The 22338-nt window shown below is 64.4% G+C and overlaps 4 protein-coding genes across 7 annotated transcripts; 1 reads left to right on the top strand and 3 right to left on the bottom strand.

Annotated features, from left to right (window-relative positions):
* Positions 1-937: 937 nt before the first annotated feature.
* ISG20L2 (interferon stimulated exonuclease gene 20 like 2) lies at positions 938-5373 on the bottom strand. Its single transcript, XM_084303101.1, is given in 5 exon segments — positions 938-1693; positions 3027-3227; positions 4512-4691; positions 4693-4853; positions 4855-5373. Coding segments are annotated over 5 exon segments (1191 nt in total). The 5' UTR covers positions 5372-5373; the 3' UTR covers positions 938-1561.
* A 15-nt stretch (positions 5374-5388) lies between these two features.
* METTL25B (methyltransferase like 25B) lies at positions 5389-11562 on the top strand (the record flags this gene model as incomplete). The annotated part of the gene is given in 8 exon segments (XM_084303314.1): positions 5389-5406; positions 5986-6171; positions 6173-6229; positions 7198-7506; positions 8245-8307; positions 8432-10332; positions 11122-11231; positions 11324-11562. Coding segments are annotated over 8 exon segments (2883 nt in total).
* An 852-nt stretch (positions 11563-12414) lies between these two features.
* Positions 12415-14375, bottom strand: MRPL24 (mitochondrial ribosomal protein L24). The gene is made up of 6 exons (XM_084302996.1): positions 14321-14375; positions 14005-14192; positions 13116-13211; positions 12920-13023; positions 12699-12829; positions 12415-12616 (listed from the first exon to the last, which is right to left on the bottom strand). The coding sequence occupies exons 2-6, from the start codon at positions 14185-14187 to the stop codon at positions 12480-12482; spliced, it is 651 nt and encodes a 216-aa protein (XP_084159122.1). The 5' UTR covers positions 14188-14192; positions 14321-14375; the 3' UTR covers positions 12415-12479.
* A 993-nt stretch (positions 14376-15368) lies between these two features.
* HDGF (heparin binding growth factor) lies at positions 15369-21384 on the bottom strand. Of its 4 annotated transcripts, none has more exons than XM_084302992.1 (6): positions 21231-21384; positions 16780-16856; positions 16409-16547; positions 16137-16319; positions 15871-16056; positions 15369-15685 (listed from the first exon to the last, which is right to left on the bottom strand). In XM_084302992.1, the coding sequence occupies exons 1-6, from the start codon at positions 21315-21317 to the stop codon at positions 15659-15661; spliced, it is 699 nt and encodes a 232-aa protein (XP_084159118.1). In that variant the 5' UTR covers positions 21318-21384; the 3' UTR covers positions 15369-15658. The 4 variants fall into 4 exon arrangements, with proteins under 4 accessions (XP_084159118.1, XP_084159117.1, XP_084159119.1 ...); XM_084302991.1 differs by having other exon boundaries at positions 15851-16056; positions 21231-21382; XM_084302993.1 differs by lacking the exon at positions 21231-21384 and adding an exon at positions 16987-17290 and having other exon boundaries at positions 15851-16056.
* Positions 21385-22338: the final 954 nt, after the last annotated feature.

Below are 22338 nucleotides of genomic sequence, written 5' to 3'. Positions count from 1 at the left end.
GGGGTCCCCTGACCGCCCCCGAAGCTTTTTAACGAGCCTTTTGTTCCTTTTAATGACTTTTTTTTTTTAAAAAATGAGCTTTTTTGAAAAAAAATAGCTTTTTTTTTTTTAAACAAAAGAGTGTATTTTTTTGAAAAAAACGAGCTTTTTGTTTTATTTTTAACTTTTTTTTTCACCAGGCCCACCCTCTGCGGGACGACCCCCGCGCCCCCCACCCCCGGGGTCCAAGCAGGGAGGTGTCGAAGCCCCCCCCCCCCCAAAAAAAAAAAAAAGCCAAAAAAACTGGAAAATGTGCCCAAAGCCCCCCCCCCGCAGAGCCGAGGAGCTGGGCAGGGCCCTGTTGGTTTTGGCTCCCGGCCTCCTTCCGAGGTGGGGCTGGGGGGGGGGCAAAAAAGGGGTCAAAAAAAGGGGGGGGCGTCAGTTCTGTGCCCCCCCCTCCAGGCTGGGGGGGGCTGAGGTCACACAGGGGAAGGTGTTGGGGGTCCCGGGGGGGACGGGGATGGTTTGTGGGTGGCAGGAGCCCCCCCGGTGCCAAAAAATTGGGGTTTGGGTGCTCAGCACCGGGTAGAGGAACCTCTGCCCCCCCCCCCCCCCCAACCTCCGGGGGGGGGAGGGGGAACAAAATTATGGGTTTAGGGTATGGGGAGCGGGGAACAGCCCCCGGGGGGGGCACTGAGAGGGGCTTTAAGGTCCTGGGGGGGACAGCAAAGACCTCAGGGGCTCGGGGGGGGCCCCCAGCCTGCAGGGAAACCCCCCCCGGGGTCATTTTTAGGGCCGTAGTGCCCCCCCCCCCGCCGCGGCCCTCTTCCCCCAGGTCCCGAAGGGCTCATTAATCACCATTAATCAGCTCGTTAATCAGCTCCCTTTAATTGGCATCCGCAGCACAAACCGCCCGGTTCAAGCGGCTCTGCTGGGGCTGGGGGGGGGCACATTCAGGAACCAAACCCGCCCCCCCCCCCCGGTGATGATTTGAGGCGTCCAGGGGGACACCACGACCCCATAGGGACGAATGGGGGGGGGGGGGCACACACCCCACAGCGCCTTTTTTTTTTCTTTTTTTTTATTTTCTTTATTTAAATTTCTTTTTTTTTTTTTTTTTTTTTAATTTCTTTTCTTCTTCTTCTTTTTTTTTTTTTTTTTTTAAATATCTTTAATTTATTTTCCTTTTTTTCCTTTTATTTTCTTAATCCCGCAGCTTTCGGGGCCGGGCTCGAGGTCATTGTGCAAAGCCCTGCGGGGGGGGGGGGGCCCGAGCTGCGTGGGGACACTCCCAGCCCCATCCCCTTATAGCAGGGGGGGGGGCAGAGTCCCCACCCTCTAAAATCCCCCCCCCAAAAAAAAACAGGCACACCCCACTGTTTTTAGGGTCCTGGGGGGGGCTCCGACAGCCCTGAGCTGCCCCCCCCCCAAAAAAAAGCAGGGGCTGGGCACGGCTCTCCCCTCACCGCGGGGTCTTAAGGCATGGAGGGGGGGGGGGGCACAGGGGCTTCATCTTCATCATCTTCATCCTCGGGGGTGTCAGGGCCCCCCCGGGGGTGTCAGGGCCCCCCCCCCGGGGGTGTCAGGGCCCCCCCCCGGGGGTGTCAGGGCCCCCCCCCGGGGGCTGGAGCTGCTCCCACTCGGCCTCCACCAGCCTGTAGAGCTCCATGCAGGTCCGGGCGTCCTCCACCGAGCAGTGGCCGCTGTTCCCCACCTGCGGGGGGGGGCACGGGGTTAGGGTGGCCCCCCCACCCCCCCAGGGCATGGGGAGGAAGGATTTGGGGTTCCCCCGGGGCCAGAAACCCGGGAGAAATGGCAAAGCTCCGGCCCCGGACCCCAAAGAAGCCCCCCCGGACCCCAAAGAAGCCCCCTAGACCCCAAAGAAGCCCCCCAGGGTTCAAAGCACCCCCCCCGGACCCTAAAGAATCCCCCAGAGCCCCCCCCAAAAAAAACAAAGAACCCCCCAGAGCTCCCCAACCGCCCCCAGAGAATCCCCCAGGACCCCAAAGAAGCCCCCCAGGACCCCAAAAAAGCCCACCCAGAGCTCCCAAAGAACCCCCCTGGCCCTAAAAAACCCTCCAGAGCCCCCAAAGAACCCCCCCCCAGAGCCCTCCCAGCCCCCAAAGAACCTCCCTCAGCCCCCCCCCCAAAAAAAACCAAAACCCCCAAACACCCCCCGGAGCCCCTCAAAATCCCACCCAGAGCCCCCAATGAACCCCCCTGCCCCCCCCCCCCAATAAACAAAGAACCCCCCCCGGCCCTCAACCCCCCTCCATGCCCCCAAAGAACCCCCCAGAGCCCCCCCAGCCCCCAAAGAACCCCCAGGACCCCCCCAAAAAAACCCAGAGCCCCCCCCCAAAAAAAACAGCCCCAACAGAATCCCTCAGAGCCCCCCAAAGACCCCCCCCGAGCCCCCCTCAACCCCCCGAAGAACCCCCAACCCCCCCCCAGCCCCCAACCCCACCCCCGTGACGCCCCCCCAGAACCCCCCGGGGTTCCCTAACCCCCCCCAAACCCCCCCCACCCCCCCCAAATCCCCCTGGGACCTCAGAGCCATTCCCTGCCCTGGTTTTGCAGCACCCCCCCCCCGACCCCCTTTGTCCCCCACCGACCCGCGGGGGGGCAAAACGAGGGTGGGGGGGGGCAAAACAAGCTGGGGGGGGCCAGAACGAGCCTGGGGGGGGGGGACAGAACGAGCTGGGGGGGGGACAGAACGAGCTGGGGGGGGGGACAGAACGAGCTGGGGGGGGGGCAAAACAAGCTGGAGGGGGCCAGAACGAGCCGGGGGGGGACAGAACGAGCTGGGGGGGGGGCAGGACGAGCTGGGGGGGGGCCAGAATAAGCCGGGGGGGGGGCAAAACAAGCTGGGGGGGGGCCAGAACGAGCCATGGAGGGGCAGAATGAGGCTGGGGGGTTGCAGAACGAGCTGGGGGGGGGGCCTGGAATGAGCTGGGGGGGGGCGGAACAAGCCGGGGGGGGGCAGAACAAGCTGGGGGGGGGCAGAAGGGGCCCGGGGGGGGCACAAGAAGGCCGGGGGGGGGTCAAACCTGGATGTCGCGCTGCAGCAGGGCCTTGGCCAGGCGCTTGAGGGACACGGGGGTGCCGGGGGGGCAGCCGGCACGTTGGTTGAGGGGGGCCATGCGGGAGGTGTCGCGGGTCAGCGCCGGGGGGGGGGCGTAGCGCAGGGCCCGCAGGTCGTTGTGCAGCGCGTGGCCCACCACCACCTTGCCCCGCAGCAGCTTCACGATCTTTGGGGGGGGGGGAAATAAAAAAAAAAAGGTTGGAGGGCAGCCCCCCTAAGAGCCCCCCACCCCCAAGCACAGTACAGCCCAAAAATGGTCCCAAATCTGCCCCCCCCCCCAAGCAGCATGTCACCGTGGCTGCTCTCTATAACCCCCCCCCAGCGGCCCTACAAGCACCACAAATCCCCCCCAACCCCCCAACTCCCCCCCAGCAGCCCTTCTAAACACCCAAACCTCCCCCAAAGCCCCCCCCAAAACCCCCCAGCATCCCCCAAACACCCCCAACTTCCCCCCAGCAGCCCTCCAAACCCCCTAAACCTCCCCCAACCCCCCCCAAACTACCCCAAGCCCCCCAAAAACACCACAACACCCACGCAGAGTTCCTCCAAATCCCCCAAGCCCCCCCAGCATCCCCCCAAACAGCCCCAACTCCCCCCAGCAGCCCTCCAAACCCCCCAAACCTCCCACAAAGCCCCCCAAAACCCCCTCAGCATCCCCCCAAACACCCCCAACCCCCACAGCAGCCCTTCAACCCCCCCCAAACCTCCCCCAACCCCCCCTCTAAACACCGCAACCCCCCCCTCCAAATCCCTCCAAACCCCCCAAACCTCCCCCAGCATTCCCCCAAACACCCCCAACTCCCCCCCCAGCACCCCTCAAACCCCCAAACCTCCCCAATCCCCCCTAAACACCACAACCCCCCCAGCATCCCCAAAACACCCCCAAAAGCCCTCCAGCAGCCCTTCAAACCCCCCAAACCTCCCCCAAAGCCCCCCCAGCATCCCCCCAAACACCCCCAACTCCCCCCCAGCATCCCTTCTAACACCCCAAACCTCTCCCAAAGCCCGCCCAAAACCCCCCAGCATTGCACCAAACACCCCCAACTCCCCCCAGCAGCCCTCCAAACCCCCCAAACCTCCCCCAAAGCCCCCCCCCAGCATCCCTCCAAACTCCCCAAACCTCCCCCTATCCCTCCTAGACCCCTCAAACCCTCCCCAGCATCCCCCCAAACAGCCCCAACTCCCCCCAGCAAGCCCTCCAAACCCCCCAAACCTCCCCCAAAGCCCCCCCAGCATCCCCCCAAACACCCCCAACTCCCCCCAGCAGCCCTTCAAACCCCCCAACATCCCTCCAAACACCAGAAACCTCCCCCAAGCCCCCCCCAGCATCCCCCCAAACACCCTCAACTCCCCCCAGCACCCCTCAAACCCCCCAAACCTCCCCCAAACCCCCCCAAACCTCCCCCAACATCCCCCAAACCCCCCAAAATCCCCCCCCCCAGCAGCTCACCTCCCGCTGGGCCTTGCTGAAGGGGACGGCGTTGACCAGGTGGTGCCTCCGGATGCCGCTCCAGCGGGTGCGGTAATCCACCACGGGCTCGGGGGGCCGCACGTAGCGGTCGTACAGGACGTCGCCCTCGTAGCTCACGATGCTGCAGCGGGCCAGGGAGCTGGTCCGACCCCCCGGGCCCCGTGCCCACCATCTCGCAGTCGATGGCCACCAGCTTGGAAGGAGCCGGGGGGGGCCAAGGAACCTTTGGGAGGGGGGCCCGAGGCTTTGGGGGGCGCCCCAGAGGCTTTAGGAGGGGGCTGAGAGTCTTTAGAGGAGGGCCCAGAGGCTTTGAGGGGGGGGGCAGAAGCCTTGGGGGGCGCCCCAGAGCCTTTAAGGGGGCGGTCACAGTCTTTAGAGGACCCAGAGCCCTTGAGGGGGGGCCCTGAGCCTTTAGGGACGGGTCCAGAGTCTTTAGAGGAGGGCCCAGAGCCCTCAGGGGGGCCCCCAGCGCCTTTGGGGTGAGCCCCAGCATCCTCAGGGCCCCCCCCAGAGCCTTTAAGGCCTTTAGGGGCTCCCCCCCCGCTCTCCTCGCCCCCTCCTGAGGCAGCCCGCCGCCATTTTGTGCCTCCCCGCCGCCGCCGCCGCCGTCCCTCGGCCCTCCCCGGCCGCCCCCCGCCGCCGCCTCCGGCCCCGGCTTTTTTCGGCTCTTCCTTGGGCTTGCGGCGGGCGTTGGGGGGCAGCTGCTTCTCCTTCAGCGCCCCGAGCCGCTCCAGGAGCCGCCGGCGCCGGACGAAGCTGCGGTGCCGCCGGTTGCCGGCCGGGGGAGGCCGGGGGGAGCCGCCGAGAGCGAAGCTGACGTTGAGGATGAGCTCCGACATGGCGGCCGGAAGCGGAAATGAAAGGAGCGGAAGTGGTACCGGGGGGGAAAAGAGCTCCTCGCGGAGGGCCCTGCGCGCATGCGCGGCGCCGCCGGCGGGAAGCCGGAAGGGAGGTGAGCGGGGAGCGCGCGCGGCCGCTCTGGGCCGCCGGAGGGCGACTCTATGGTACGGGAGGGGAGGGGGGAGGTTGGGGAGCGTCCGGTGACGTCAGGGCAGGGGGTGTGACGTCACCGTGCGGGAGGGGAGAGGGGTGAGGAGGCTGGGGGTGCGCGGTGACGTCATGGCAGTGGGAGGGGGGGTCAGTGCGTGACGTCATGGGGATGGACCAGAGAGCTGCGCGTTTGGGTGACGTCACAGGGCTGTGATGTCATCAAGGTGGCGCTGTGACGTCATGGCCTGGGAGGTGGGGATTGGCCCCGTGTGACATCACGGCCGCAGAGCGATGTCACAGCCCAGGAGGTGACGTCACACCCCCAGGATGACGTCACAGCCCAGGAAGTGATGCCACACCCCCTATGGTGACACCACAGCTCAGGAAGTGACGTCACATCCTGGTGTGACATCACAGCCCAGGAGGTGACGTCACACCCCCACCATGATGTCACCCCCCCCAGGGTGACATCAGAACCCAGCAGGCGATGTCGCAGCCAGGAAGTGACGTCACACCCCCCGGCATGATGTCAGAGCCAGGAAGTGACGTCACACCCCCCGGCATGATGTCAGAGCCAGGAAGTGACGTCACGCCCCCGGAGATGACGTCACGCCCGCCCCCCAGCCTGCAGCGGGAGCAGCGCCGCGCGGGCCGACATCGTGCGGCTCCTGGCCATGTACCGCCCGCTGCTGGACGCCTGCTTCATCGTGAGGGAACGGCCCCAAACCTGACCCCAAACCTGACCCCAAACCTGACCCCAAACCTGACCCTAACCATGGCCCCAGCCCCAATCCCAATCCAGACCCTAATTAGGACACTAATTAGGACCCCTAGCCTAACCCTACCTACGATGCCAACCCCAACCCTACGCTAACTCCAGCCCCAATATAATGACCCTAATTAGGACCCCAACCCTAACCCTACCTATGACCCTAACCCTAATTATGACCCTAATTAAGACCACAACCCCAACCCAACACTACCTGTGACCCCAACCCTAACCCCAACCCTAATTAGGACCCTAACTCCAACCCTTATTAGGACCCCAATCCTAACCTTAATTATGATCCTAATTAGGACCCCAAACCCAACGGCAACCCTAACCCTAATTATCGCCCTAATTAGGACTCCCAACCCTACCTATGACCCCAATTGCAACCCTAATTATGACCCTAGTTAGGACCCCAACCCTTATTAGGACCCCAACCACAACCCTAACCCTAATTATGACCCTAATTAGGACCCCAACCATAACTGTAACCCCAACCCCAACCCTAATTAGGACCCTAATTAAAACCCCAACCCCAACCCCAACCCCAATTAGGACCCGAACCCTAACCCCAACCCTAATTATGACCCTAATGAGGACCCCAACCCTAACCCCAACCCTTATTAGGACCCCAACCACAACCCTAACCCTAATTGTGACCCTAATTAGGACCCCAAACCCAACCCCAACCCTAATTAGGACCCCAACCCTAATTAGGACCCCAACCCCAACCTCTACCCCAACCCCAATTAGGACCCCGACCCCAACCCTAATTATGACCCTAACACCAACCCCAACCCTAATTATGACCCTAATTAGTCCCCCAACCCCGACCCCACCCCAATTACCACCCTAATTACCACCCCACCCCAATTACCCCCCTAACCCCCCCCCCGTTCCCCCCAGGACTTCTTCTCCCGGGGGCTGTGGGCTCAGCTCCCCCCGGCCTGGCAGGAGGCGCTGGCGGCGGCGCCCCCCCGGCAGCTGGCGGCCGCCCTGCTGGGGGCCGGGGGGGTCCCGGGGGGGTCCCCGGGGGGGTCGGCCTGGCCCCTGTCCCTCCTGGCCTTCGTCGCCGCCGCCCGCGCCCTGGCTTTGCCCCGGGGGGGGCGTCCCGGGGGGGCCCCGCGCCCCCCCTGCCACAGCCCCCGCCTGCACCCGCTGCTGCGCCGCCACGTCAAGGCCAAGAAGCAGCACGAGATCCGGCGCCTCGGCAAGGTGGGGGTCCCCCCGCGGCACCCCAAAACACCCCATAACGCCCCATAACACCCCATAACGCCCTGGGTCACCCCACAAGGCCCCATGTCACCCCATAACACCCCGTGTCACCCCATAACACCCCGTGTCACCATGTGCCCCCCCCATCACCCCACGTCCCTCATGTTCCCCCATGCCCCCCGTGTCACCCCAAAACACCCCATAACACCCTGTGTCACCCCACAAGGCCCCACGTCACCCCATAACACCCCAGGTCACCCTATTACACCCCGTGTCACCCCACAAGGCCCCAGGTCACCACGTGCCCCCCCGTGTCACCCCGTAACACCCCATGTCATCACGTGCCCCCCTGCGTCACCCCACAACACCTCGTGTCACCCTATAACACCCCCTGTCACCCCACAACACCCCCTGTCACCTCATGCCCCCCCATGTCACCCTACAGCTTCTCTGTGTCACCCCACAACCCCCAGCGTCACCCCACAACACCCCTGCCACCCCATGCCCCCCCATGTCACCCTATAACACCCCGTGTCACCCCATGTCCCCCCAATCCCCCCGCACCACACCAACCCCCCCACGTCCCCCTGTCCCCACCCATGTCCCCCCAACACCCCCATACCACCCCCCAACCCCCCTTTGTCACCCCCCAACCCCCCTTTATCACCCCCCAACCCCCCCATATCCCCCACGCCCCCCCCAATGTCACCCCCTGTCCCCCCCCCTGTCCCCCCCCAGGTGCTGCAGCGGCTGAGCGAGGCCACCGGCTGCGACCGCGTGGTGGACGTGGGCTCAGGACAGGTACAAAGGGGGGGGCTCTGGGCTGACGGGGGGGGGACGGGGACACTTTGTGCCCCCCCAAACCCCACCGGGCACCTCCCCGTGTCCTTGTGTCCCCCCCATTGTCCCCTGTCCCCCCCCCCAGGGCCACCTCTCGCGCTTCCTGGCCTTCGGCCTCGGCCTCTCCGTCACCGCCGTGGAGGGCGACGGGCGCCTGGCGGGGCTGGCCGAGCGCTTCGACCGCGAGCTGCTGCGGGAGCTGGCCAAAAAACGGGCACGGGGCGCCGGGGGGGGGTCTCTCCCACCCCCCCGGCACCCTAAAAGCACCCCCCGAAATCCTAAACCCCCCCCCGGCTCCCCCCAAAACCCGCGGTGCCCGCGGCACCTGGCCGGCCGCTTGGATCCGGGGGCGCCCGGGGAGGAATTTTTGTTGCCCCCCGAGCCCGGGCAGGGCCCCCCCGTTAGGAACCCGCTGCGGGGGGAGCCCGGGGGGGGGCAGAGGGTGCTGCTGACGGGGCTGCACGCCTGCGGGGACCTGAGCGTGGCCCTACTGCGCCACTTCGCCCGCAGCCCCCACGTGGCCGCCGTCACCTCGGCCGCCTGCTGCTACATGAAGCTGTCCACGCGGCCACAGCCCCAAAATCCGGGGTCCCAGCCCCAAAATCTGGGTCCCCAGCCCCAAAATCTCATTCCCCAGCCACAAGACCCCGGTCTCCAGCCCCAAAATCTGGGGCTCCAGTCCCAAAATCCCACTCCCCTGCCCCAAAATCTGGGTCTCCAGCCACAAGACCCCAGTCCCGAGCCCCAAAATCTGGGTTCCCAGCCCCAAAATCCTGCTCTCCATCCCCCAAATCCCACTCCCCTGCCCCAAAATCCTGGTCTTCAACCCCAAAATCCCACTCCCCTGCCCCAAAACCACACTCCCCAGTCCCCAGCCCCTGGTCCCCAACCCCCAAACCCCGTTCCCCAGCCCCCAAATCTTGGTCCCCAGCCCATAGGCTACCCCAGTCCACAGCCCCAAGACCCTGGTTCCCAGCTCCAAAACCCCACTCCCCAGGCCCCAAACCCCACTCCCCATGCCCAAAATCTTGGTCCCCAACCCCAAAACCCCAATTCCCAACCCCAAAATCTGGCTCCCCAGCCCCAAAACCCCAGCTCCCAGCTCCAAAACTCTGCTCCCCAGCCCCAAAACCCCACTTCCCAGCCCCAAAACTCCACTGCCCAGCCCCCAAATTTTGGTCCCCAGCCCCAAAACCTTGCTCCCCAGGCCCCAAACCCCACTCCCCATGCCCAAAATCTTGGTCCCCAACCCCAAAACCCCACTGCCCAGCCCCCAAATTTTGGTCCCCAGCCCCAAAACCTTGCTCCCCAGCCCCAAACCCCCACTCCCGAGCCCCAAAATCTTGGTCCCCAACCCCAAAACCCCGGCTCCCAGCTCCAAAACTCTGCTCCCCAGCCCCAAAACCTCACTGCCCAGCCCCCAAATTTTGGTCCCCAGCCCCAAAACCTTGCTCCCCAGCCCCAAACCCCCACTCCCCAGCCCCAAAACCTTGGTCCCCAGCCCCAAAACCCCACTCCCCAGCCCCCAAATTTTGGTCCCCAGCCCCTAAACCCCGGCTCCAAGCTCCAAAACCCCACTCCCCATCCCCCAAACCCCCCTCCCCAGCCCCAAAACCTTGCTCCCCAGCCCCAAAACTCCACTCCCCAGCCCCAAAATCTGGCTCCCCAACCCCAAAATCTGGCTCCCCAGCCCCAAAACCCCCCTCCCCACCCCAAACCCCCCCCTCCCCACCCCGTGGGCTACCCGCTGAGCTCCTGGGTGGCCGGGCTGCGTGGCCACGAGCTGTCGTCCCGCGCCCTGGAGGCCGCGTGCCACGCGCTGGAGGCTTTTGCGGGGCGGCTGCTTTTGGGGGGGGGACACAGCTCCGGGACGCGCCCCCACGGGCACCGAGCGGCCCTACAGAGCCTCGGCCCCGCCGCCCAGCCCAGCCTCCAGCACCCAAGGGTGCGGCCCGGGAGGAGAGCACTGAGCCTCGGTGTCTCCGAGTGCGTGCGGGGTGAAAGAGGGGGGGGGTGGGGGGTTCTTTTGGGGTGGGGGCTTCTTTGGGGGTGGGATTTTGCATGGGGGGGCTTTTGGGGTGTCCCCTCACCTGGGTTCCCTTCTTTTGGGGTGTCCCCTCTCCTGGGGTCCCTTCTCCTGGGGGACCAGGGGCTTTCTTTTGGGGTGTCCCCTCTCCTGGAGGGGCTGGGGGTTTTCTTTTGGGGTTTCTCTTCTTCTGGGGGCCTTCTTTTGGGGTGCGCCCTCTTCTTGGGGTCCCTTCTTTTGGGGTGTTCCCTCTCCTGGGGTTCCTTTTCCTGGGGGACCGGGGGCTTTCTCTTGGGGTGTCCCTTCTCCTGGGGGGCTGGGGGATCTTTTTTTGGGGTGTCCCCTCTCCCAGGGTCCCTTGTTCTGGGGTGTTCCCTCTCCTGTGGGGGTTGGGGGATTTCTCCTGGGGCGTCCCTTCTCCTCGGGAGCCTTCTTTTGGGGTTTACCCTCTCCTGGGGTGTCCCTTCTTCTGGGGTCCCCTTCTCCTGGGATCCCTTCTTTTGGGGTGTCCCATCTCCTGGGGGGGGGCTGGGGGCTTTCTTCTGGGGTGTCCCTTCTCCTGGGGGGGCTTCTTTTGGGGTGTCCCCTTCTCCTGGGGTGTCACTTCTCCTGGGATCCCTTCTGGGGTGCCTCCTTTTGGGGTGTTCCCTCTCTTGGGGGTCCCCCCCTTCCCCTGGGGGTCCCCCCCTTCCCCTGGGGGTCTCCCCCTACTCACCCCCCCCCCCCATATCCCTCTCCCCCCCCCCCAGCTCCGCCCGGCAGCAGGAGCTGCTCGCCTTCCGCTGCCTGGCGCTGCTCCTGGCCCCGCTGGTCGAGAGCCTCATCCTCCTCGACCGCCTCCTCTACCTGCGGGAGCAAGGTGGGGGCCCCACCCTTGGGGTTGGGGGGGGTCGGAGGGGAGAAATCGGGGAGGGGGCAGCGAGCTCGAGGCTCTTTTTGCCCCCTCCCCAGGTTTCCAGTGCGCCCTGCTGCCTCTTTTTGATCCCCGCTTCTCCCCGCGCAACCTGGTGCTGGTGGCGGCCAGGGCGCCGCTGGAGGGGGTGCTGGAGGGGCTGGGGGACAGCAGCGAGGAGGAGGAGGAGGAGGAAGAAGAGGAGGAGGAGGAGGAGGGAGCGTGGCCCCCCAGCCCGGGGTGCAAAAAATCGGGCAAAAAACAAAATATAGATGCAAAAAATGCAGAGAAACCCTAAATAAAGATGCAAAAAACGGCGAAAACCAGAATGTAGATGCAAAAAATACGGTGAAACCCCAAATCTAGATGCAAAAAAATGGCGAAAACCAGAATCTAGATCCAAAAAAATGGCGTAACTCCAAATCTAGATGCAAAAATACCGTGAAACCCTAAATATAGATACAAAAATACGGTGAAACCCCAAATATAGATGCAAAAAAAACGGCAAAACCCTAAATCTAGATGCAAAAACTACGGTGAAACCCTAAATTTAGATGCAAAAAATACAGTGAAACCCCAAATCTAGATGCAAAAAAAGGCGAATCCCTAAATCTAGATGCAAAACCTACGGTGAAACCCCAAAAACCCAGTCCCCAGCCCCCAAACCTTGGTCCCCAATCCCAAAACACCACTCCCCAGCCCCAAAGTTTGGGGCCCCAGCCCTGGAGGGGGTGCTGGAGGGGCTGGAGGACAGCAGCGAGGAGGAGGAGGAGGAGGAGGAGGAGGAGGAGGAGGAGGAGGAGGGAGCGTAGGAGGAGGAGGAGGAGGAGGAGGAGGAGGAGGAGGGAGCGTGGCCCCCCAGACCCCAGCGTGGCAGAGAGACACCCCAAAAGTACCACAGCTGCAAAAAATACAGAAAAAAACAAAATATAGATGCAAAAAATACAGAGAAACCCTAAATAAAGATGCAAAAAAAATGGAGAAACCAGAATATAGATGCAAAAAAATGGCGAAACCCCAAATCTAGATGCAAAAAAAACGGCGAAACCCCAAATCCAGATGCAAAAAATATGGTGAAACCCTAAATATAAATACCAAAATATGGCGAAACCCCAAATCTAGATGCAAAAAAATACGGCGAAACCCCAAATCTGGATCCAAAAAGTCCTTTACTCGGAGCTGCTGCCCCCGGGGGGCTCCCCCCTTGCCCCCCGCTCAGTACCAGTAGGATTTCCTGGCCCGGCGCGTCTCCACGATGCCCGCGGCCTCCATCACCTCCTCCTCGAAGGTCTTGAGCGAGGGCAGGTAGGTTTTCTCCAGCACGTCCTCCACCGACGTGTCCTTGGGGCCGTCTGCGGGCAGAGAGGCTGGCATTAAGCCCCCCCCAGCCCCAAATCCCCCCACTTTAGCCCCAAAACCCCCCCCTGATCTCACCGATCCACTGCTCGGGGACGACCCCGTCGCGGCGCTGCCGTAGGGGCAGGGGGAGGATGCGGCCGGTGCGCAGCGACACCCGCACCCGCTCCCCCTCCTCCGTGTAACGCCACTGCACCTCCGTCGGCTTCCTGGAGAGGCAAAAAAGGACCAAAATCAGCAGGAATTGCCCTAAATCCACCCCCCTGGGTTTTTTTTTGCCCCCCCCCCGGGGTTTTTACCGGTCCTCAGGGTCCACCAAAGCGACCTGGCTGAGCAGCAGCGGGGCCTCGCTGGCGATGTAGGTGCTGCTGAATTTGGCCATCCTGTTGATGTAGCGGTAGTGCTGCGGGGTGAGGGGGGGGTTAAGGACGGGCCGTGCCCCCCCCCTTAACACCGTAGCCCCCCCCCCCCAACCCCTCCCCGCTCGCTCCTCACCGTGTTCAGCCCCTCCACCACGACCCAGTTGCGGGCTCGCACCACCTGGGTGACCAGCCCCTGGCGCCCCGCGTCCTTCCCGGCCAGCACCTGGACCTGTGGGGGGGGGGGGGCAAAAGGAACAAGGGGGGGGCTCAATAGGGTTGGAAAAATACGGGGGGTCCTTAGGGATCAACAAACAAGAGGGGGGGGCTCAGTGGGGTTGAAGGAATTGGGGGGGGTCCACAGGGATTAATAAATAGGGGGAGGTAAAAGGGGGGGGGGCCCTGGGTCCCATAAAAAAGGGGGGGTGCAGAGGGGACGAAGGAATGGGGGGGGGGCCAGTGGGCCCTAAAAGGGGGGGGATCCCCGGGGGAGTCCTAAAAGCAGGGGGGGGTCTCCAGGTCCCATTAAAGGGGGAGGGGGGGCTTCCAGGGGGTTATTAAGGGGGCTCCATGGGTCCCATTAAAGAGGGGGGTCCCCAGGGGGCCATTAAAGGGAAGGGGGGGGGTCCCCAGGGGAGCCCTAAAAGGGGGGGAGGGTCCCGGGTCCCATTAAAGGGGGAATGGGGGGGGCTCTCCAGGGGGGCATTAAAAGGGGAGCACTAAAGGGGGGGCTCCCCGGATCCCAATTAAAGGGGGGTTCGTTAAAGGAGAGGGTCCCCGGGTCCCTATTAAGGGGGGGAGGGGGTCCCGGGATCCCAATTAAAGGGGGGGGGCTCCCCAGATCCCAATTAAGGGGAGGGGTCCCCGGGTCCCAATTTGGGGTGGGGTCATTAAAGGGGGAAGAGTCCCCGGGTCCCTATTAAGGGGGTGTGGGGGGGGTCCAGGACCCACTTAGAAGGGGGGGGCTCCCGGCTCCCAATTAGGGATGGGATTTGGGGGGGGGGGGGTCTCCCCTCCCCACTCACCGTGTCCCCCCGGAACACCTTCCACTCGTCCCTGTGCAGGGGCTCCACGAACACTTTGTTGCGGCGCTGCCCGGGGGGGTTCCTGCGCTGCTCGGGGGCGGTGCCGGGGCGCCACGTCCCGTGCCGGTACCCGGGGGGCAGCCGGGGCCGCGCCGCCAGGCCCAGCAGGGCCGAAACCCGCATGGCGGCTGTGGGGGGGGTGGGAACCGGCTGAGAGGGGGCCGGGGCCGAGCCCCCACATCGGGAACGGGGCCCCGGGACCGGCCCCGACCCCCCCGGAGCCCCCCGGGCCCCCCCCGGTTCCCCCCGGCCTCACCTCAGCGCCCCGCCGCCTCCCGCTCCCGGAAGTGGTGGCGCCGCGGGGCACGCCGGGACGTGTAGTCCCGCCGCGGGGCATGATGGGAGTTGTAGTCCCCCCCCCGTTTCCTCCTCCTCGTGGCCCGCCGCTGGCGCGGTGCATCACGGGAGCGGGCCGCCATGGACCCCTCCCTCTCGCTGCCTACGCCGCGGGGCATGCTGGGAGTTGTAGTCCACGCGGCCTCCCCCCAGTTTCCCCAGTACCCCCCCACTCCAGCACGGCCCAGTCCCACCGAAACGTCCCCCGGGGCGGGCAGGGAGCTGGGGCAGGGCTTTGGGGGCGGCGGTGAGGCCGCGGGACCGCCCTACCCCAGCTCCCTGCCCCCATGGCCGCCATTACAGCCCCCCCCAATCTGCCCCCAGTTGCCCCTCACCCCTCCCAGTTGCCCCCCAGTGCCCCCAGTTGCCCCCCCCAGGCCTCCCACTGCTCCCCAGGCCCAGCCCTGGGACCCCAAGCGGGGCCGTGGTGGTGGCCGAGGCCTAGGGGCAAGGGGCTGGGGGCTCCCCCCATGGCTGGGGGGGGGCCCTGAGGGGTGTCTGGGGGTCCCCAGTGCCCTGGGGGGGGGCAGCAGCGGCGCTGGGGGCTGGGAGCGGGGCTGACCCCCGGCCATGGCTCCATTTTCTGCTGCTGCTCCCGGCCCCGCACCCACGGGGCTCTCCCAAGGGATTTGGGCACCCTCCTGGGGGGCTTTGGGCACCGGGATCCCCACCGAGCCCCCCCTCAAGGAGCCACCGGAGGGGACGAAGCATTTGTGAGGGGCAACGGCTCCCATCCCAGCCCCCCCCCGTGGCATTTTCTTGCAGAATGGTGATTTTCCACATTAATAAAAACCCCTCCTGTACAAATCTTCCTCCTGCCATTCTCCCTCCCCTCTCTCGCTGATTTTTCTCCCCCCTCTTCCAGCTCCGGGCCCTTTCTGCATTTCCTTCGGGCACCGAGAAGGTGAAACTGAGCCCAAAGGGGCCCGAAATGGCCCCCCCAGACAAAAAACACCGGGCAGAAGCGCTTTAAAAAGGCATGAATCGCTTTTATTTCAAATCAACTGATCAGCCCCCTAGAAATCACTAATACAAAGCATGCGCCCTGCGACGGCGGGGCCAGGAGATGCGGGTCGGTTCAGGGGTTATCGTTACCGGGTTTTCTCTTCATTTCTCTCGTTTATTTTATTTTTTTTTCTTTTTTTTCTTTTTTTTTTTTCCCGTTTGTTTCTCGTTTCCGGAGCCGCGGCCGTTGACGAGCCGACGAGGGCGAGACGGGGCAGCACCCAGGGGAGCCCAGCGGGGAAGGGGCAGGAGATCAGCTCGCCGGGGAGGCCTCTACGGACTGCGGGGATGAAGAAAACCGGGTGCTCGGTCACAAACCCCACGATCTCGAGACCCCCACTGGGGACACAGCCCCAGGACCCCCAAATCCACACCCCCTGTGCCCAGGTGGGTCGAGGAGAGCCTAGTTTGGGGGGCTGGGGGGCACCCCGCTCACCGCCCTCACCTCTCCTTGTGGTCTCTGACCTCCTCCGCCTTGTCCTTGCCCTCCTGCTTGGCTTCGTTGGCGTCCGGCACGCCGGCGGCGTCGCTGTTCTTCTCCTTCTCGCCTTCGGCTGGGTTGGGCTTCGGCTCCTCCTTGGGGGCCTCTTCGTTGTCGACCTTCTTCTCCCCTTCCTGCCCCTCCGCCTCCTTGGTGCGTTTGGGGGAGTCCTGGGCGCGGGGAGCTCGGCTCAGCCCTGCCCTTTTTGCCCCCTGCCCCTCGCCCCCCCGTCCCCGCCGCCCCCCCCTACCTCCAAAGCATCTTCTGCTTTCCTCTTGATCCCGGCTTTCTCGTTCTTCTCCTTGGACTGCTCGTCGATCACCAGCTTCCCCTCCTCGTCGCTGCTGCCCTCCGCGTTGCCTTTCTTCTCCCCGTCACCCTCCGGCTCCCGCTCGGGCTCGGCGTCCTCGGGGCAGGTCTTCTTCGGGGTGGGCTGGGGGCGACACCGGGGCTTAGAAAAGGGGGCTGGGATGCCTGGGGAGGGGGTCACGGGGGGGCTGCGGCCGGCGGATCGCCACCCACCTGGTACCCGGAGGCTTTGACGGTCGGGTTGTTCTCGATCTCCCACAAACCTTCGCTGAACCCTTTCCTTTTGTTGGGTTTCCCAAACTTCTCCTTGCATTCTTCATAGGGGAAGAGGTCTTTGGGCCCCAGGAATGCCCTGCTCGGGGGAAAACCACAAGAAATGGCAGCTGGGGTGTCTTGCCTCTCCCCCAAAACCCCCCGGACCACCCCACCGGCTCCTTCCCCAGCTTTGCAGCACCCAACGCCCCCGGGACCACCCCGACCTCCTGCCCTGCTCCATCAGCGTCACTGCCCCATGGAGATGGAGACCCCAAAGGGCCGGATCTCTCCCCGTTAGCCCCCCCAGCTCGTGGCAGGGCCCCACTCACGTTTCGTGGGTCCCGAAGAAGAAGACTTGGTATTTGTTGGAGGACGACTTCACCGCGGCTTCTGGCATCTCGTCGATCTGCACAAAAAAACAAGAGGAGAAGGTGAAAAAAAAGAGGAGAAGGTGAAAAAAAAAGAGGAGAAGGTGAGGGCGCAGCCACCGGGACCTCCCCCGCCACCATCCTGGCCCTCAAGACCCCGTTCCCGACCCCTGACACCATGGGGAAGGTGCCTGGATCCATTTGGGGCATCGCAGCCGCCCCCTCCCCGCTCCCGAGCCGGCGGCAGCCCCGCGAACACCCCGAGGGGACGGCGAGGAGCGGCCGCCCTAAGCCCTTGTCTAGACGGGCTCAGACGCATCGAGCTCAGCAAAATCGGGGCCCCGGCCGCACGCAGGACGAAAAACTCCAGCCCGGCCCTCGGGGGGGGGGCAGCCCTGACACCCAGAGCCCCCCCGGGTGGGCCAGCAGCCCCCCGGCAGCAGGTGCCGTGGCACCCAGCGGGAATATTCCCGGCGCGCCACGCGGGGAGCGCGGCACCAGCAGCACCAGCAGCTTTTTATAGCGTCTAAAAATAACCCCCCCCCCCCAGCTCCAGCCAGCGCGGCCATAAATTCCCCAGAAAGCCTCGAAGGAAAGGGGGAAGGAGACAAAACGGGCGGGGGGCTCGCCGGGGAGCGGGGTGGGAGAGCAAAACCCTGCGGGGTCCCGCTGCTGACTCACGGCGCGACCTTGCCTCAGTTTCCCCAGTTTTCTGCCACCGGGTTTTTTGTTTTTTTTTTTTGTCCCCTTCCTCCTGGCACGTCTGAGGGCTGCTGGGGTGGGATGCCCGAGCTGGGGACTCCCCGTGGGGATGGGGACACTCGTGGGGGACGTCCCCGTGCCCTCCCTGCTGCCCACGCACACCTTGGGGGGGCACCCAGCACCCAAAACCCCACCCTAGGGTGCTCTGGTGACCAGCAGGGACCCGGTGCCGTGCCGGGGCACCGAGCCCTGGGTGTGGGGCCACCGCGGGCAGCGCCCAGCCCCACGCCCTCCTCCCTGCATCCTCCTTCCCGGATCCCTCGGCGCGTTTTGGGCTCGGGGACGTGCCTCCACTCGCCGGCACCCCCGGGCCCGGGGCCACGGCCCACGCGTGGGAGCCCTCCGAGGGCCACGGCGCAGCTCCCGGGCTCATTTGGGGGGTTCGGGATGGGGAGAGGGGCGAGAATCGGACCCCACCGGCACCAAACTCGGCCTCGCCGTCGCGCCCCCGGTGCCAGAGCCCTGCCCGCCACCGGGCTCCGTCCCCATTTGGTGCTGGGGGGGGGGACGGGAGGAGAAAATCTGAGTCAGAGGGCGGGCGGCCAGCCCGGCCCCGCCAGCAGCGGGGACGTTTGGGCGCGGATCACGTTTCTGCAGGTCGCTCCCAGGCCACCGTGGGCCCCCCTCGGAGCCCTTTAGGGCCCCCAGTGCCACCCCATTGTCTGCCCTGGCTCCTATGGGAAAGAAGAGGCTCCTTCGAGCTCGGTTTCACCCTGGGGGGGGGACAAAACCAGCCCCAACGTGGCTACAAAGCCTTGGGAGCGGGCCCGGCTATTTTTAAAACCTCCATCCCCGAGCAGAGGCGGCGCACGTGGGGCCACCACGGCGGCTCCAGCCCCCGGTGCTCGGCCCCACAGCCCCCCCCCGGGGACGGGGACCCTCGGGGTGCCACCGTCCCCAAATCTGTCCCCCCCCCCCCGCTGCACGGTGCCACGTCCCTGGCCCCACAGCGGGAGCCGTCCTTGGCCAAGGTCGTGGGTGGGCAAAGGGAGCGCGGCGGGGACCCCGTGGAATAGGGGGGGGTTTGGGGACCCCCCCCCACGCCATGGGGCCACCCCTTGGTGACTGCTGAATGTCCCCAGGGTGCTGGGGGCCGGTCCCTTGTAGAAAGGGCGCGCGCCACAGGCGGCACCCAACAGGCGATAGCCCCTTATCTGGCCTTTTTTCACCCAAAACTGTGTCCTCCTGGAAAAGGCCGCGGCATCTCCAGGCGCAGCAGCGGGCGGGGAAGTTTGGGGAGGGGAGATAAGGGGCTGGGGGCCGAGATACCCCAACAGCAGCGCGGGCAGGAGCTGGGGGGGGGACTGGAAACGCCCCCCCCCAACCCCCTGGGACCCCCCCTGGACAAGGGGGCCGGAGCCCACCCGGCTGCTGAAGCACCCGGGGGCATCACCGGGAAGGGGGTGTCACGGTGTCACCATCCTGTCCTTGCACGGGGGGGGCAAAAGAAATTCAAAATAATTTAAAAATTAATTAAAAATAATAAAAAAAAGGGGCTGGGGTGGTAGGATGAGCGTGCCCCCCCCCCCGCACGGACTCTGCCCCCAACCTCTGCTCCTGGACTTTGCAACCGGTGCCCGGAGCGGGACTGGGAGCTGCCCAGCTGGGCCCCGGCCGTGCCAGGCCCCGTTGGGGACGGGGGTGGCAATTTGGGGGCAGGCAGGGGGAGTTCGTTAATTAATTAACGTGGATCCAGCCCGTGGGGGGCCACATGCGCCCACCCGGCTGCCACCGGTGCCAGCTGGCCTCAAAGGGCATCGCTGCGGGGGCTCAGCTCGTCCTCGGGGGCCTGAGCCTGCCCACCCCAAAAAGCCCCCAAAAAGGCCCCAAATGCCCCCCAAAAGGCCCTGAATGCTTCGTGAAGGGGGTGGGTGACACTCGGGGCCCTGCAGCAGCACCAGTCCCTGCAAAAAATAAATAATGGGCTGTAAAAAAGAAGGGCCTGGCTATGGCGTGAGGGGGGGAGAGCTTATGGGGTCAGGGAGCGGGGTGCCACTGCCGTCCCCAGCTGCTTGCACCCCGGGGGGGGGGACAGCAAAACCCCTACTGGGCCCTGGTGGTGCCAGCCCCCCTGCCTCAGTTTCCCCTCGGGAGAGGTTTCCAGGCATAAATCAGGGGGTTTTGGTGAAAGATGGAACAAAACTTGAGGGGGGGCTGAGCCGGGGCCGCTCGTATTGCCGGTGCTTTTTTTAGGGGGGGGGGGACGGGACCCAGGCACACGTGGTGGGGAAACCAACCCCGGAGCCTCTTTGCCCTCGGTTTCTCCGCCACCTCCCGCTCCTGCTGAGTCCCCCACTTATTTTAGGGTCCTGGGGGGGGGGGGCAAAAAAAACCCAAACACCCCCATGGGGCCGGGGCCGGGCGGCGTTTCTTTAGGGCGCCCCATTAGTCACGGGCCCTGCCCGCTCCGCTGGAGCGAGAAATGGGATTACTCAGCGGCCGAGGGGGCTCAGGTCCCCCCCCCCCCGGCCCCCAACCCCACAGCCAGGCCCTGAGGAGGGGTCCTGGGGAGGGTTTTGGGGTCCTGGGGGGGGGAACATGAGGTTTTGGGGTGGTTTAGTTTGATTCCTTTCGGTGTTTTGAAGCGGAGGCCGAACGAAGCCTGGCGCTTCCAGGCCTCGGTGGCGGGGATGGGGGGGTCCTGGGGGGGGTTTGGGGGGGCTCGTGGGGACCCCCCCATCGAGCAGAGGGTGCAGGGAGGCCTCTGGGGGCCCCCCCCCCAAGAGAAGGCGCTTTCGAGTGCGCGTTTCGGGGGCCGGTGCCAAAAGCCAGCGGCTCCCCACCCCCTCCCCGGCCTGGCCGCCAAAATCCCCAGAAACCAAACAAAAGTTGGCCAGGCCCGGGGAGGGGAAAGAGCCCGGGGGGGGGGGGCACCCATGGCTGGGGGGGGGCTCCTCCACCTTCCCCTTTCGCTGCCCACCCCCCAAAATTTATCCCCCCCCCCCCCCAAAAAAGCCAGGGCCGTGTGGGCGCAGCGCGGCCCTGCACCCTCTGCAGCCAGGCCGGGTTTTATTTTTTTTGGGGGGGGGGCTCAAGGAGCTTGTGGTGGTGTGGGGGGGTCGAGGGAAAGCCCCCCCCCAGCCCTAAATAAAGCCACGGTGTTTGGGGGGGGTAAAATCCACCTAAAATCCGCCTAAAATCCACCTCCCCCCCCGCCCGCCCCCGACCTGTCCCCGTGGGCACGTGGAGGGTTGGGGACCCCCCCCCCACGTGTGTGACCCCCCCCAGTGTGTGTGTGACCCCCCCCATGTGTGTGAGACCCCCCCACCCTATGTGTGTGCCCCCCCCATCTCTATGGCCTCCCTCCACGTTTGTCCCCCCCCCCCCCCACGTGTGTGCGCCCCCCCCCCATGGGGGGCAGGATGCGACCAAGACACTTCACCCCCCCAAAATAAAACCCCCATTTACCCCCCCACGTGCTCTCATAGAGGGGGGGGGGGCACACACACTCGTGTCCCCCCCCCCCTTTTGCACACACCTGCCTGTACCAAGGGGGGGGGGGGGGGGGGGCACATTGTTTCCCCGGGGAGATCCAAGCCAACGTTCGCCCGTGAAAAATGGAAATTGCAAAAAATAAAAGCCCAAAGGTGGCCCCCCCAACCCTAAAAAGTGTGTGTCGCCCCCCCGTGTCCCCCCCCCTCGGTGCTTACCCGGGCAGGCCAGTGCGGGTAGCCCTTCATCTTGGCGAAAACCAGGTCCCCGCATTTGTACTCCTTCTGCCGGTTGGACCGGGACATGGTGGCTGCCGGGGGGGGGGGCAATTAGGGCTTGGGGGGGGGGGGGGGGGGGGATAAAGGGGAAGGGGGGGGGGGAAAGGAAAAAAAGGGAGGGGAAAGAAAAAAAAAAAAAAAAAAGGGCGAAGTTTGGGAGCCCGGCAAAAAAATAAAAAATTAAAGAAAATGAAAAAAAAATGATAAAGGGGGTGTGGGGGGGGGGGTAAAAAGCGTGGGGGGGGGGGGAAAAAAAAGGGGGAGGGGGGAGGAAGGCGGCGGCCCCCACCGCAGCGCGGCGCGGGGGGGGGGGGGGGGCGGCGGCCCCGGTGCTAGGAGCGGCGCGGCGCGGCGGGCCCCTGCCCCATGCAGTTGTTTGTGTTTGAATTCAACTGCGCCCTCCCCCGGCCCCCCCCCAAATCCCTTCTTCTTCCCCCCCCCCCCACCCCCCAAAAAAAAAAAAAAAAAAGGAGAAAAAAAAAAAAAAAAGAAAAAAAAAATCCCCTCCCCGCCGCTCGAGGCGCTCCGCGCTCCCTTGGCCGCCCTGGCGCAAGCGCGCTCCCGTTTGCGCGCCCCCCCCCCCCGCCTCGTGTAGGGTCACGTCTGCAAAAATAATTAACACGCCCCTAATTAGCCATGCGTGGGGCTAAGGGGGGTGGTTTTTTTTTTCTAGGGGGGTGCTCGGCTCCTTTTGTGCGAGAAGTTTGGGAAGGAAGGGATTTGGGGAAGGGTTTGGGGAGAAAATTGGGAATTAATTTGGGGAGGAAATTGGGAATTAATTTGGGAGGAAAATTGGGAGTTAATTTGGGAAAGAATTTGGGAAGAAATTTGGGGATGAGTTTGGGAAATAATTTGGGAAGAGATTTGGGAATTTGGGAAGTAATTTGGGAAGAAAATTGGGAATAAATTGGAGAATTAATTTGGGAATTAATTTGGAAAATGATTTGGGAAGGAATTAGAGAATTAATTTGGGAAATAATTTGGGAAGAGATTTGGGAATTTGGGAAGTAATTTGGGAAGAAAAATGGGAATTAATTTGGGAAGAAGT

Source organism: Netta rufina (assembly GCF_964035555.1).
Source record: "Netta rufina genome assembly, chromosome: 29".
Taxonomy (NCBI): domain Eukaryota; kingdom Metazoa; phylum Chordata; class Aves; order Anseriformes; family Anatidae; genus Netta; species Netta rufina.
Note: the sequence above shows the minus strand (reverse complement) of the source record. Positions and strands in the feature narration are given on the sequence as shown.

Bases quoted from the DNA above. Each gene is read 5' to 3' on its own strand.
- HDGF (XM_084302992.1), bottom strand. From the start codon at position 21,317: ATGTCCCGGTCCAACCGGCAGAAGGAGTACAAATGCGGGGACCTGGTT. The intron at 16,857-21,230 runs GTAAGCACCGAG...TTTTTTGTGCAG, and splicing joins ACCCGCACTGGCCTGCCCGG to ATCGACGAGATGCCAGAAGC. The intron at 15,686-15,870 runs GTCAGAGACCAC...TCATCCCCGCAG, and splicing joins GCAAGGACAAGGCGGAGGAG to TCCGTAGAGGCCTCCCCGGC.
- MRPL24 (XM_084302996.1), bottom strand. From the start codon at position 14,187: ATGCGGGTTTCGGCCCTGCTGGGCCTGGCGGCGCGGCCCCGGCTGCCC. The intron at 13,212-14,004 runs GTGAGTGGGGAG...CCCCCCCCACAG, and splicing joins AGGTGTTCCGGGGGGACACG to GTCCAGGTGCTGGCCGGGAA. The intron at 12,617-12,698 runs GTGAGATCAGGG...CTCTGCCCGCAG, and splicing joins CGTCCCCGAGCAGTGGATCG to ACGGCCCCAAGGACACGTCG.